This window comes from Pygoscelis adeliae, unplaced genomic scaffold (genome assembly GCF_000699105.1).
Source record: "Pygoscelis adeliae isolate BGI_AS28 unplaced genomic scaffold, ASM69910v1 Scaffold171, whole genome shotgun sequence".
Classification (NCBI taxonomy): Eukaryota; Metazoa; Chordata; class Aves; order Sphenisciformes; family Spheniscidae; genus Pygoscelis; species Pygoscelis adeliae.
The window spans coordinates 6,272,901-6,288,860 of record NW_008824186.1 but is presented as its reverse complement, the minus strand read 5'-3'; the positions used below and the strand labels follow the sequence as shown (position 1 = coordinate 6,288,860).

General features: G+C 38.2%; 1 protein-coding gene across 1 annotated transcript in view; it reads left to right on the top strand.

Moving 5' to 3' along the window:
• The window catches only part of NELL1 (NEL-like 1 (chicken)), a 299,349-nt gene that overhangs the window by 273,365 nt on the left and 10,024 nt on the right, over positions 1-15,960 (top strand). Inside the window, exon 16 of the mRNA XM_009334530.1 lies at positions 7,230-7,370. Coding sequence (XP_009332805.1) covers positions 7,230-7,370 — 141 coding nt within the window. The remainder of the gene's footprint in view (positions 1-7,229; positions 7,371-15,960) is intronic.

Below are 15,960 nucleotides of genomic sequence, written 5' to 3'. Positions count from 1 at the left end.
AGAGCGTGATGTCATGAGAGTATGAGAGGAGCATTCCTGGAGAACTGTGGGATACTGCCAGCAGGTACGAGGTGCTAGTAGGCAGTGAGCTAAACTTTTGTCCTGAAGTTGTGAGGCATCAGTCCAGCAATGCTTGGAGTTTGCAAGCAGGCTCTTTTGAACTATGTGTTCCTCGCACCTCCCTCCAAGCCAGCTATCGTCAGCGATAGGACGAGAGGAAATGGCCTCAAGTTGCGCCAGGGGAGGGTTTAGATTGGACGTGAGGAAAAATTTCTTTACTGAAAGAGTGGTTAAACATTGGAAGAGGCTGCCCAGGGAAGTGGTTGAGTGACCATCCCTGGAGGTATTTAAAAGACGTGTAGATGAGGCGCTTAGGGACATGGTTTAGTGGGCATGGTGGTGTTGGATTGACGGTTGGACTCGATGATCTTAGAGGTCTCTTCCAACCTTAATGATTCTATGATTCTACATCAAGCATGATGGCAGTATCCTTACAAGACATGGGAAGAGCCCAAATACAATAAACATTGGGCTAATAGCCCTGCTGTTTTCAGGATGATGTAATTTGAAAGACATTGACCACAGGCCTCAAATTTGACAGAAAGTCTCTGCCTCAGTTTGAAACTTAACCTACTAATTGTGAAGTCAGTCTATTTCTGGCTTGTAGAGTGATAATTAAAATCCTGTTTGCAACAAACTCAAATGCAATACTAAATATGAAATAGTTCTCCACCCTGCCTAGTATATTGCTGCTATGCTTTCCACTGAGCAGTCTGGCTGCAATTCTTATTTCCTACGTCACCCAGCAATCTTTAAATATGAGAATAAAAACCTCTTGTTTCAGCTCCAGTACTGTGAAGTGACATTTATTTGGACTATCCAGGACCTTTAGGTTGCATGCTCCAAATATGCTGCATATTTAGCATAGAAATAGACGAATCTGAGGGTGTGAGAGACATGCACTAAACTGGTAGAGACATCATCTTGGAGTGTGTATTAGAAATGAACTTCAGTAAATTAGATGTTATACATTAAAAGAATTAATCTTAAAAATCCTGGGACAACTAGTCTGTGTTATTATTCTGATACCAATTTAATTCCATTTATTATTGTTAAACTCTTCATTCTAAATTTGCACGAGTTTCAGATGATTAAAAGTCTTGATAACACCAATCCAGAATTATACAATACAGCATTTTACAGCTGTTCTTTAATGAATGGTGGGCACACCTTTCATCCCTGAAAGCCATTTAGTACCATTAAACTGTTGCATGGGTTTGATTATTCATGAATTTGAGTTGTATTCACTATTTCAAGAAATTTAAAGTTTTATGTTTACTGCTGTGCCCTCAAAATAGAAAAATGGACCAAAGCCTGTACCATTTATTCAGGCGAAACTATTCCTGCCTGAGAAGGAACTGCAACGGCCAATATAAATACAATGCAATTAAAATCAGTCTGTGAAAACAGTCGTGACTGCTGAGGAGAGAGAAATATGTTATTTGGTGCTGGTTGTTTGCCAAAAATCTCCTAATGAGTTAAAATGAAAGCAATTAAAAAAGAGGCTAAATGTCAAGGAAAAATTTCCTGAGCAACTATTCCAAAGCCTGCTACTGGCTTCAGTCAGAGAGAGGGGGAATCGGTGTTACCTGAGAGACTTAAAGCTATGAGACAAGAAATTGATGATTAAAAATGTCAGTAGATAGGGCTCAGACAGATGTCTTTCCTGTCCTTTCTGATTTTCAGTATCTCTGTAGTCTTAAAAATGAACTGGCCTCATGAGATTGAGTGACAGCCATGAGTCATTATTCAAATGTCACTAAATTATACAGTTATCTGTGTTCTTCTAAGTTACCATTTGTTTAATAGCTAAATTGCTGTATCGTTGCTGTATCGTTGGTATTCCAGGCACGCTGGGTTGTAAACCTGTGACAAGGTCGGAGTGTTGTAGCCTCTTCTACTTTGCACTGGGAAAATCTAGCAGACTTCAAGGGTGGCCGTTGTCGATGTATTTCTGCTTTGTATTGCATATGTTTAAAAATAAGTGCAGGCCCTTCTTGATAACTGTAGCAAACTGTCAAAGCCAATGTAGAGATTTAATAGTATAGCCAATATAAGAGTTAATAATAAAGGATAAAATTCAGCCTTTATGTAAGTTTATGTAAAACAGTAGAATTATTATTTGCTTACATCAACTGAATTTGGCATAAAGGTAGGCAGGTGGGAGATTTTTTTTTGAGAGAGAGAATTTTTCATCTCTGCTCATCCAAAGTAGTTGTCTTTGCTTTCAGGTTTTATTTGAAGTAGTCGAATGACTCCTTTACAGCGGGGAAGCTGTTTGCATAGTGCTGTCAGTGACATCCCTTTCTTGCTATCTCTGTCTCCTGGAAGTGAGGCTCATGCCAGAGTAGGAGATGAGAAGAGGCTGTATTTTACATAGAATTTATGCCTCAGTTGACTGGGTGAATTTTTCTGGTGTTTTTATGTTGAAGAAAAATGCTCTAAGGTGGAAAACAAAGCTGTAATGCTCTGGAGTTAACTGTCAGGGTGCGACTGTAATTCAGGAAGCTTGAGACCTGTGTGATCCTTTCTTGTTAGTACATGCTTTTCCTGCTTTTAGGTCTCCCGATCAACAGAGCGGTAAAGATAAGGATCTTAAATTTTTTGCATGAAAAAGAGCACAGAAAGAGTTTGATGAACAGACGCTTTTATAATAAAACTCTTCTGTCTCATTCAAACTGTAGATTGCTAGCTATTTCATGACACTGAACAGTTTTCCTTTCAGTATTATCACACAGTGACTTAAATGTGATGAGGCATTAGAAAAGATTGAATTATTTTAATTTTACTTTTTGACTGGGTTCTGAAGCCATTGTGTTTTATTTTGAGGTAAATTATCCTATTTATCTTGTCTGCATAAATACCTTTATGAATAATGCAAGAAGCTGGGATGGTAAAAGTAAAAATTACAGACCTGTCCTTAAAGGACAGGATTAACATCCTGCAAGAGCGTATTCAAAACCAACTAGTGCCTTTCTTCTACAAGACAAAAATGTGCCATTTTTGAGCTTTTGCAAAGCCATTATAGTGGAGTGTTGCCAGAACCATTAACAATACTGTAGTAATGACAGTTAAATAACCAAGTGGAGTAAAAGTAGGCAATAGAACGGTCTGTACAAGATCTCCTGTTCTATGAACACTGTAAGAAGGCTTGAATGAAAAAATGGTAAAAATAGTTCCACGGGGGTAAGAGCAGCGATGTCTTATGTTGAATTGCAGCTAGAAATGAAAAATATTACACTTAACGCAAAGGTTGTGCAGATATTTAGCTGAAGACTACAGAAGCAAATTAAGGTTATGGGAAATTTTCAGTTCCCAAGGAAATACTAAATTGGCCGTTTCTCACAAGCACTCTGTTTTAGACTATCTAGCTATTAATGCAGATATACAGAAAGCCCATACAAATTTGTGAGTCGGTGAATGTGTTTTCACTGACTTCCGTGAGTATGGCTTAGCCGTGTGGGATGGCAAGGTGAAGGTGTGCATGTGAAGACTCGGGCTCCTCCATCCATGGCGGGATGCTTCAGAAGGCAGAGCCTGGAGCCCCGAGAGCCATGTGCTCGCTCTGCTGCCAGGAGCATTGAGGGCAGGCAAGACCTCAAGTATGGGAACACAGCCAAAAAATGTCCACCCGTTGTTTCCTCTGGCCTGTGTCATTACAGAATTTCTGATCGGGTTTTTCTGTGCTCCTTTGAAGAATGGTTATAACTTTTGTACTGTTTTCACTCTTGGGTCAGAGGTATACACTTTCATTTCAGTTTAACATAACTTTATGAAGAAAGTATATATAGCACATTCTGGTAAGCATCTGCACACAAGAAAACAAACACACACAAAAAAAAATAGTGCATGTATAGCTCAAATTCTATAGCAAAACCCCAAACCAGGCTTTGATAGAAAGATTCTCATCCTGAGGTGAGTATGCAAATATAGTGCTAGGATTTAAAGATGGAAAAGCAAAGATGAAGAAAGGTGGATGGATTCTAATTCCCTGAACTGGCCGTTCTGTACAGCAACATCTTCCTATGCAGAAAAAGTCCTCAAAAAGGTGTTTTCAAAAGCCATCATATGTCCAGATGGAAATGATCTATTAGGTGAACTAAGTAATGTCACGGTAAATGATACACCATTTTATAAAGCTGTTGTTTGCAGTTCCCTCTTGGTATTACGAGCATCTTAAATTATTCTGAATTTCTAAAACAAATCCATAATATTTTCCTATACCTGCAGAGATACGTTTATACATCTGCCACAGATAATGCACGAGACCACAGGAGAAGCTTACAGACCTAATCATATTTTCTCCCCTTTTGCTCTTTATGTACATCATTTTAAGCATGCAAATAAGAAACTGCAATGTATTAGACAAATGGAGAAGCCGCTAATGGTTTTCCCTGTTTATACCACTCTTCATGCATATTGTATTACGTGGTGCTGCTAATGACGTGTTGCCGAAGGAATGCTAACTTGCTGCAGAAGCATGGGAGGGGTTGCTTCCCCATTCCCCTCCCCGCACCATCAGCCCAGCCCGTCTCCAGCACGCACATACGCACACACGTGCAGGAGACAGTTGGGCTGAGGAGCGAGGAGGAGTGCTGAGTTTAACCTGAAAAGGAGAGGAGCAGGGCACCTCCCGTAAGCTGGAAATGGTTCTGGGAGAGGGGAGGTAGTGGTAGGGAGCAGAGCTTGAAGGATTTTTTTACTAGTTCCTTCTGCATCAATGGTGTTTTTCGTAGCAGATTTTCCCAAAGCAGCCCGCACAGCACCTCCTTTTCCCTTGCACTCTGTTCCTGACATAGGTAGGGCAGTGCTGGTGTAACTCCACTGGTTTAAGGAGGTCAAGGAAGTAAAGGAAGAACCTATACAACTGAAAGAGAGTCCCGTTTTCCCAGCTCTGCTGGTTTAAGAAATTGGTTTGTGTCTCCCTTAAACGTCAGTGGACAAAAGCTATAGACACGTATGGTACTGCCACAATAAAGTCATCTAGTCTTGAAATAGTTGTATGCATTACTGACATAATCTAGAGAGACTCTCACACTGATGCTCCTCTTCTTCCATTAAATAAACAGCTGCTTAGTTTTGGTATCCTGGCAGACAGGCTTTCTGAAAAGTAATCTACCAGTCAATTAGTATCCTATACCATGAGCCTAAATCAAATACACTTTCAAAAGGGCTCAAGTTTAGAAATTAACTTTAGGAAAACTCTATTGATTTTGTAAATTAAAAATGTAAAATTGAATGGAGAGAGGTCCAGTACAGGACTGACCCGAGGAAGCAGGCTTTAAACAGGATCACTCTTGATTCAACACTAGGAGAGAAGAAAGCAAGAAGGATTCATTTGCAATTGACCTGCAATAGCAAAGTCATTCAGTTTCCAAATAGGATTAAACTTGTTCCATCAGCCATGACATGTGAAAAGATCATGGTTATAAATTCCATTTGCTGTAATGAATTGAAAGTGTCTGAATTTGCAAGCAGCACTCATCGTTGATGGACAGCTAGATTTGTGCAGTGTTTTAACACTAAAATTAGCTTCTACAAAATAAAAAGTACAGAAAAGGTGGCAGCAGTGACAGATTTTAAAGCATTAAAAAATAGACTTTATTGTTAGATGGAAGCTGAATAAAGCTAGAAATAAATACTGGTTATAACCCTGTTATGTAGATAGCTTGCTTCTTTCTTGAGCGAGGGTGAACGCAAAACTGGAAAAAGGCATTTGTTTAGGTTTCTCAGCCATATTTCAACAAGAATAAATATTGTTACTTAAATGAGGAAAAATTGAACTTTTCTATGGTATTGCTTGTAAGATGTAAGAAAATGGAATTGTATTGAAGGATACTTCATTCAAATCGATTTCAACGTACATCAACGTGACTCCACTGCAGTCCATGGAACCATATTGGTGTATGTACTTTGTAAATTGAGATAAAAGCTACACTCTGTGGTTACTTAATAACCTTAACTCAGTCTTGCATCAGAATCATGAGACATTTGTACTTTGCTTGCAGAACTAAATGCAGTTTCAAAACCTGTTTTCCCCAAATTTGTGTTTGGTGTACACAACTTTATGCATATTTTAAATGTGCTGATTGCCAAGAAAAAAAACTCAGTGGGTGAAAATGGCTAATATTTGTGAATAATTTGAGGTTAATTTTAATTGATAAGGTACCCAGCTGAAAACTGTCCAAGATTTAAAAAAAAAAAAAAAGCTTGAGCTAAACAGAGGAATGAAAATATAATAGCTTCTTAAATTACTGCAAGGTTAACATATAATTAATTTTCTAATTTTAATTACAACCCTACAAAATGTACTGAAAAATGCTCAAAGGGGAGAAGCAGCCAGGTGCCAGCCGCGATTAACCAAGGTTACTAGCAATTACAAGGTCTCTATTAACCATGTTACAGAAATTTTAAAAACTCCTTTATAAAAACAGCACATTTCTTGAAACTCAGCAGGGTATTCATCTTGCTGTACCTTTCCATTGCTACAGACTTGCTGTCATTTGCCTCGCTCTTTTCCAGCTAAATGTTTTATTGCAGCTGAAACATGGACTGCTTTTTCTGTTTGTCACACACGGTTACATATATAGTAGGTATTTATTTTGATCATATAAACAAACGAGATTAACTGTTGTTTGCAAAGTGCTCTGAGCACCCTAAGTGCCAGATAGCTGCCAATATCACAGCTGAACCCTAGAAACACAAATCCTGAAGAAAATGCTTTTTCTTTCCAAGGTGTCCTGGGACATGCAGTTTGTAAAGCAGGGATATCGCTGAAACTGCCTTTTCTGTGGAGAACCTGCTCTGCAATGCTTTATATTGCACAGACAAATGTAACTTCTGAGTTAAAAAACCCAAACAAATAACAAAAAAATCCGCATGTTTGCTTTGCATTTTAAACAAATCATGGTGTAAACAAATGTCTTGTATGTATCAAATTCCATGATGTGTTATTGTTCTTTTTTATTGTTGTTATGTGAGTCATGTTTTAAGTGTCTGTTGTTTGGAACCGTAATAAACCTTGATCCATCTATTAAAGGAAGATTTTTAAAAAACAAAAAACAAACAAACAAAAAACCCCAACAACATTTAAAAAAAAAAAAAACAACAAAGCATTGGTGTCAAAGGAAATTAATTTCCTGGCTGGCTTGTGTTTTTCTCTGAGGCAGATATTGATGAGTGTGCAGAGGGCATCATTGAGTGTCACAACCATTCACGCTGTGTTAACCTCCCAGGGTGGTACCACTGTGAGTGCAGAAGCGGTTTCCATGACAATGGAAGCTATTCTCTTTCCGGGGAGTCCTGTGTTGGTAAGCAATGATCAGCATAGTGCTTTTTTTCCTCCTTCTGCATGGTGTTATAAAGTGACTATTGAGACACTGTCCTGAGCAGTTACTGTGTTTAAGGCTAAAATGAGAATGCAAGCAAGCGTGTCTGTGTTTGTCAGCATCCCCAGTCACGTAGCGTGGGTGCTAGTTCAAGACGTGTCACATTTTTGAATGGTTATTACAGCAGGGAGGCAGTCAGAGAGCCAAAGTGTGGCTTACTGCGCCTTGCCATTTATCATAGTAAGTTGCTGTAAAACCTGAAGTAAAAGTAGGCTTTCTGGGGAGCATAATAGGCCACAAAAGGGGAAGAGTTGGTTTTCCATTTTCAAATTTCAGCAGAGCAATATGAGAACACATTTGGGGTATGTCTGTGTTGCTTTCATTTGTTTGTTTTGCATTGTTTGGCATCTTCATAATTTTATTTTTAGAATTATGTGAACAGCATCAATCACTGTATGCACCATATTTGCAGGATAAAGCCCTAAGAGCATGAATGGAGAGGAATTTTTAGAGGGTGCAGAGGAGTTTGTCGGTTGTTTCTATGGGAGGACAAAGGATGAGGCTCCATGAGGATTTAATGCTGGTTCTTGCAATCTGGGTGCCCTCGACTCAGCTGTAAGACTTTGTATGCCACTACAGCAAGTAAGCAGTAATAAAATCATAGTGAAGGTGGTAATTGTGGCTTACCTCTGCCTTACGATTTTTCCATCTCTTTACTTATCCTCAGAAGCCCTGTACACAATTTCTATATGATGTTTTATCAGATGAGTTTAAAACTATTTAGAAAGGATCCCATTTTAACTTCTGTAGAGATACAGATCAACTTCTCATAGTTCTATGTCCTTTCTTTGGAATTTCAGTTATTTCATCTCTACTCAGTTCTATGAATTTTCTATAAAAGCTTTTCTGCTTCTTCTGTAAAAGACTTTTTTTTTTTTTAACACTGTAAATTTCCTTTATTATGTCCATAGGTGCAAAGGGCTCTTTCTAAGATCTTTTACAAATTTTGGCTATTAGAAGTCCTTGGGATAAGATAGCATCGTGATTTAAAAATGCAGAGGAACAATAATTATTTTCAAAACTGATATTTTGTAGATTGTCCAGCTACATTAGCTTTTTACATATTGTCCCAAGCTGACGGGGAGCTCAATAAAATCACAGCAGTGAACTTCATTGCGGTGGCTGTGGTTAAAAAAAAAAAGAAAAAAAAAAAGGCAAATTTTACAGCATTTCGTGACTTAATAAATAAAACACCACGTGACAGTCATGTATTTCTAAACAGATTCCCAAATGTTAAGAGTTCTCCTCTGGTTTCTTTAAATACTGTGAAAGGAATGACAGAGCAATGTTGAAAATACTTGCTTTCTGAGAAGTCAGAGCAACGTGACAAAACCTTCAAAAAGCCTCGAGGCAACTGGGGATGTGGGGCATTTGTAGCAGTCCTGATGCCTACCTGTACTGCTTGCAGGGGGAACCCCATCCCTTGCCAGGCTGACCTTACGTAGCTGTTTTGGGACGAAGAAGATCTAAGGCTCAGGCTGGTCTCAGGAGAAGACAGGTGCATAGGCAAGACTGTGGTTTCGAATGGCCCACAGCTAGGCTCGGTTGCTGAAAAAGTCCGTATTGCTGCATTGCATCGCTATTAAAAGGCAGGGCACTTGGCTCCCTCACAGCAAAAAGGAGCCCAAAACGTTCTGTATTCTGTGGAGACTGAAAGGATGAGTTTTCGTGAAAACAAACTGCCCTCATTTTGACCTGCGCAGCATGCTGGAAGGTTGTAAGGTGAGGGGCTCATCTTGCCATATGCAAGTTGTAAACAGAATGTGAAATAGTGGGGTTATTTTAACTAAATAGCTTTTCTGAACCATCTGCTGCAGGGTACCAGTGAGGAAGAGAACAAACCAGTTTATTTTATTTCATTATACTGGTTAACCAATTAAAAATTAATTGAAAGATTCCACTAACCCATACTGACAAAGAAATTTTGAACTGTGATGTTTATTTCAAAGTGCAGCTAAGAATTGGTTGAAATGACAGATCGATAACACTACACATTCTAGCTAAAACTCAGTTTCTTGAACACTGACTTTGATCACGTTACAGAGCTTGTTTGCATGGTGGAATATTTAGAGTCAGGGCCAGAGTCATTCCCTCTATTTCAGGTAAGAGGGTTCATCAGCTTTGCAACAGCGTTTTTTCCTGGCATATTTTACAGACCGTATACTAAAATCCTAGTGTGTACCTGAGGTGGCTTTGGGCCACTGCCCTTCAGTATGTTTTGAAACGTTTCTTCTTCGTCTGTGAAGGACAAAACTTGGAGACCAATTAATAGGCTAAGAACACAAGTAAAAACAGATTAAACTCTCCCCCACAAAATAATAATAATGATAACATCTACAAATCATAAGGCAGTGGGAGGGAGCACTCAGCTCTGACAGATTGCCCAAAGCCCAGGCAGCCGGTTGCTTTTGCTGGATGCATTTGTGTATCTATTGGTTAACCCCCTTTCCCTCCATTTACATGTAGGTGGTCTTGGAGCTGAGTCATTGCTTGCGGTGTCTCTGCAGTGCTTGCAGAACATTTTAAAAAATAACATCTATTTGAGAAGCGTTGTGATACCTCAGTGCTTCTAAAAGCTTTATTCTCATTGACTATGAGAAAACAGGTGAGTTTGTCACCTGGCAAGGGACAAATGTGTAAATCAATGGATGTGGCAGGGAACGTCATCATACTGCACCAGAGCTCGGGCAATAAGGGTGTATGATTTAGCCAGGCCCCTTCAAGCTTGGGAAAATTCTTTTATTGCTCAAAATATCAACCGAAGGCAGCTTTGAAAAGGGGATATATTTCCGTGGACATCCAAGATGTCAGCTTCATAAGGTGATGGTGAGCAGGCTCAAATTAAGAGAACGTAGTTTAATTTCCAGCAGTAGCGTTTTTATGACGCACTGGCCTTGCACAATATGTTATTAAGAATACTACTTGCAGACAAAGGACAATTGCTATACTAAGTGGCTACCAAAGTTTGCTTGGCAATTAAAACATGTAGGCTATAGTTGCTAGGTTGTTTTTTTTTCCTTTTTTTAATAGGAGCTTTGCTATACTTTAAGGTAAACAAACAAAAATACTTTAGAGAGAAGTATGAGTTGTCATATGATACATACCCCAGTATTAACTACTATCTACTGATACCATATTGAAGCAACTGGCATACATTGTTTTTTCCCTGCACTAAGTACCTGTTGCCAAATACTGCTACTTCATAAGGTAATCATTAAATAAACCCTCACCACTGAATTTTCAGTGATAACCTTTAAGATTATCAGAACCAAAAGAAGGGAAAAACTGGCAAAGAAATGCTGTATTCTGGGAAGTTAATAACGTCCACAAAGCTCGCTCCTATCTACAACAGAAAAATAAAAGCAAATTAAATTATACTTTCTAATCTCCATCTCTCTTTAAGTGAGATGCTTCCGGTCTGTAGAGAGCTGTTCAGACCCTGGAGTGCAGAGTTCCTGATTCCATTTTTTTCATGACGTTTCGTGTTTCTGGGTCTCTACATTGTGACTTGCAAGCACAGAAGGAAGAACAACCAAGGCAGCAGTCCCTGTCAGTTGTTGATTTTTTTATTTTCTTTAAGAATCAGTGCAAAGTTTGTAGGGAAGCTTAACACGGATCCTCCTCCTACCAAAAACCCACAGGATTCACCATGTATTTCATCCTGAAAGGTTGCATAGCTAGACCTCACTGCAGGGTTAGGGTAGCTGTGGGGAAGTGAAAGCTGGAAAAAGGTAGGAGTTAGCAGCTTGTGAGAGAAAACTCCACACATGTTAGGCTCCCACAAAAGTTGGGTGCAGCAATGCTTGAGGGTCAAGTCTGAATGGGTTTGAAATCAATTCCTGAAGCTTTCATATACTCCATAGTATGCTGCAGTGTTGATGTTACCTAGATTAGAAAGTAAGAGAAAAGGGGGTTTGTTCTTTGTTTATTTTGCCCCCTTTCTCTGTCAAACAAGAAGCTAGACCCATCCTTTGAAAATGCCTGAGAATTGCTTTTCTATCTATTGTTAGGGAAGTGGTACTTAGACAGAAAGGTTTGTGTATGGTACAGAGTATCCAAGACCAACTCTAGAACCTGCCGTTTTACAACTTTCTTCTGTTCTGCTCATAGAATTTCTTAAAGCTTATAATATCAGTCTCTGTCTGTGGATTTTATCCTGCAAAATAAAAATTATCTTGCTTACTTTCCATTTAGTAAATTCTGATTCTTGTATTCTGAGAGAAAGTTTTGTTACATGTCTTCAAGGTAATTGTGTTTAGTCATTTCTGTATTTCTAGAAAGCATTAATAATTCCTGTATTCAGAATCTGATTTACTATGCAATGTTCTTTAATGCCATTATGTCTCTATAGAATAAAAGTACTGTCATAAAATATTTTCTAACTAAAAATGAACCTGTTTAGTGATTTTAATTTTTTTTTCAAAGATGAGTCCAAATCACTTTCTTTGAGTTAGAAAGAAGGTGAATACATTAAGTGACAAGTTGCCTGTGAAAAATGATATGTCAAAACAGTGTTTAGTTAACTTGTACATACATTGGTTTGGGAGCCCAGCATACATTTTTCACGTTAACATTATACTGTAATGGTTTAATGTACCATAACAGTTAAAATTAGCACATTAGCAGGGTTCTTTCTTCTGCAACAGCTTATCGTGATATTACAGAGCACCACACTGCACGACTGGCTTGCACACATTTATTAAGGTGCTATAGAAAAGTCATACCATTAAAACCTGAATAGCCTTGAAAACTAAGAAATGAAGTAGCTAGGGATTGGTTTAAAATTTCAGTGAAACCAAGTTAATGAACTTGTGTTGATATGTACAGTCATGCTTGTCTTCTACCCCATTCAAATACAGTGGCCGTGGGACCTCTCATAATATCTGAGGCAAATTACTTCTCATTACAGCCAAAAAGGATGGAAAAGGAAATTGCATCTCAGGGGATTATTCTGTTCCATTTTGATTCTGATTTCTTGTCTGCCCACGTTACCAAGCTATCTTTATGTACTTTGAGAGTATAGTGGGAAATGAGCATGTCTTGGATGGTTTGTTTTCTTTCTTTTCCCATCCGCAAAATGTGACTAGTTGCATTGCGGCTAAAACACATATGATTAGGTACTTGTTGCCATACATTTGTTTAAAAGAAGCACAGATTGGGAGTGTTTGAAGAGTGAAGATCTTGATCAGTTTTATGATAGTCCTGTGCAATGTTTGAGGTGGCATGTCTCAGCAACAGTCGCTTTGCTGCTGGCTGTGTGTTGTTGATAGAAAATACCATAAGGCTAGCATTACAAGCAAGTGTCTGATTATGGTCATTTCCACTCTATCCCCACTTTTCCTTGAAAAGGAACTGTGTGGAGCAGCGAAGTAAAGCTCTGCCACTTTTACTTGCGTTAATGAGTAGTTTATGCCACAGATTATCTCAATATAATGGATAAGATTGCAAAGTCCTATTCCAGGTGTGAAAATGAGATTGCTTTCACAGGTTGACAGGATGCATGAAAGAACTAATCCCCCCAAAAGTCCACACAGACATCTTGTTCTTGTGTTAAACATACAGAAAGACTATGGAGTCTCCTTGCTATTTCACATATGTACTTGGCCATTGTTCTTAAAAGTTGCCTGATTTATAAATGAATATTACATCTTCTTCCTACCTAGTGTTGTTATAATAGGAAATCAGATTTGTGTACAGTTTTGCTTTGCCCATCATTGAATGTTCCAGCTTGGGGCCCGCATCTCTGAGAGCAGTTGTGGAAAAGCAAACGAAACCTGAGGGGGGCCTGTGGAATTTGAGCTGAGCAAGGATTTGAATAATATAAAAATAATCTATATGCAAGAGTCTTATCATACAATTTTCATATTCATTAGAAGATTGTTTTGGACATGTTCAGAATTTTAAACTAGGCTAATTCTTCAACACCAAAGTAGACACATTGATTCCTGTAGTTAAGAGAAATTTCACACTAAATATGGGTACTTTCTTCCATGTTTTGTGTAGCCACCTACATGCTGATCTCATCTCAATATGAGCAAGTCCATTTGATCTCCATTAAACCGAAATACTTTCTTGAGCTAACGATATGAGATAACTTGTCTGGGTTTTTTTCCTTCCCCACCCCCCAATCTGGTTTGAGCCTGAAAGAGTGAAAGGGACAAAAACATGTTACGCTTATAACTTCTTTTCCTCAAGTTACTGGGAACGCTGGCTGTTTGTTCTGACTTTTAGAAATGCAATCAGCGACAAGAAAAAACTGCCAAAGGGATGTTCTCAGAAAATTAGCTCTATTAAAAGTTCAGCTGGAAATGAGTGCAGTGTCCAAGCCTTTTATATTTGATTAATGACTAAAACTTTTAAATAATAAATGCCATAAAATAATAAGAAACCATCATTTGCGTAAAGAATGAAAAAAATGAGCAAACTGAGTAGCAATTAGGAGTTTATGTTCATGCTATGTTACTCAGTTTTGCTTGATTGGTTTCTTTGTCAGGAAGTCCCATTTACCAGTTTGGGCTGCTCCTAACGGGAGCATCCCTTTTATGTGTGCTAAACGGAGAACAGCAGTAGCAGTACGTAAATAAGGTGTTCTTCCCCTTTGGATATGTATAACAGATTAAGTTGGCTTTGTGCAGTGTGAACAGGTCTGTACTATTGAGAATATGAATAATGTTAGTTTCTATAATTGCTAACATCTGGCTTTCCATAAATCTGTTAAATTACATGGAAACAGAATTAGATTTCTGTGTCATAAGTAAAGCAATTACATGGAACTCTGTAGACAATATGGCTTTATATTAATCTGTGAAATCCTTTTAGTTTTGAACTGTGAAAGCTACCCTTCTAACCTGCACTGTGATCCTGCTACATCCTATATATATGCTATTCAAGGAGCCCTTAATATGGTGGGGAAGAGAATATTGGGAATACTTGGTGCAATCACCAGACAAAGTGAATGCTTCACTTATACCTTTGTCTTCAACATAAAATACAAGTCAAACGCTATTGAGAGGAAAATAGGGTATTTTTAAGAATACTTTAAGTCTTGCAGTAGCTGTTTGGGTATAATTCATTTTCGTACCAGTTCATTCATAGCTCTCTTCATGTCACTCTTCATGGTTTTTCAGTATCTGATACTTCATGTCACTCTTCAGTATCCTCTGATACTCTGGCAGTTGTTAAACAATGAACTACAAGTTTTAATTTCTCTTAGTGCAGCGCCTTTTACACCACTGGTAGTGGACCTTTCAAGTACTCAGTAGTGCTAAGCTATGCATTAGGGCAATAATGTTATTTTTTGGCAATTAAGACTGTCAGGGCAGCAAAATACGCCATTTTTAGGGAAGTCTGACCGACGAGCAATTGAATCGTGCTATCAGGCCACTGGGAACATCTCTGACAAAGGACTGGCCCGTAGGTTAGCCCAGGAGGGAAGCCCTTCTGCAGTGCAATTGCTTCCAGCTTCTCTTTTTTAAGCAGAAAGAGGAACAGCCATTTTCTGGCGGCCCAGGCCCCTGACTCAGTTGTGCAGGCTGATTTTGCATTTAATCGAATCCAAGGGCACTACCATATTTCCACTTGTTCCTGGACTATTTATGACTTGAAATCAATTCCTGAAATCAGGAATTTTACTAACCAGGTCAGAGGGAATCTAGTGATTTGGTTGTTATGGAGAGTTTCCTTCAGCAGATTGAGAGAATTTTTAACGTTTTTTAGAGTTCTGGTTTTCTGAGATGACGACTTGGGAACCTATGGCAGTCATCCAAAAACTAGGGCCATCACATCCCACCTAAATTAGACTTTAGGTAATTTTCTTTGTAAATTCTATTGAATTTTTAAATTTGTTGTTTTAGAAAGGAATTCAAAGTACTCGAGCAATATTGAACAGTTATAAATTTCACACTAGTAATTAGGTAATTTTAAATGGTAAGTGTGAGATTCTTCCTTGTAATTTCTGAATTAATATAATAGAATTATATTAATGGAATTTTCATGATAGAAACCATCACGTACTTAAAAACCAGCCTTCCTCCTGCTGTTGCTTACAGTTTTCATTGTTCGTGTTGGAACAAGGGACACCCACCAGTTTACTGGTATTTTATCTGGACAATCTGTCAATATGTTGTTTATGAACAGTCCAAAGAAATACCTGTTTTTCACAATGTGCTTAAAAATCTCATGGCTTTTGCTGCAAGAAAACGAATCCCTAGATAAATTCATATAGCATAATTATATTTTACCTTCCAAAAGCAATTTTAATGGGATACTGTAATTCACTTTTCTCTAGTGTATAATGATTTTCTTTTGTTACTTATTTCTTTGTGTCATTGCTAAATCATACTTTTCCTGTATAGCTTTGTTCTAAGACTTTTTTCCTGTATAAGGTGCCTCTGATGTCTGTCTTTATTTCCTTTTCTTTTTTCTTCTTTTTCCATTTTTTTTTTTTTTTTTTTTTTTTTTTCCTTTTACCTTCTAGCAATGGGAAAAGGATGAAACTGACTGATTTTAGTTT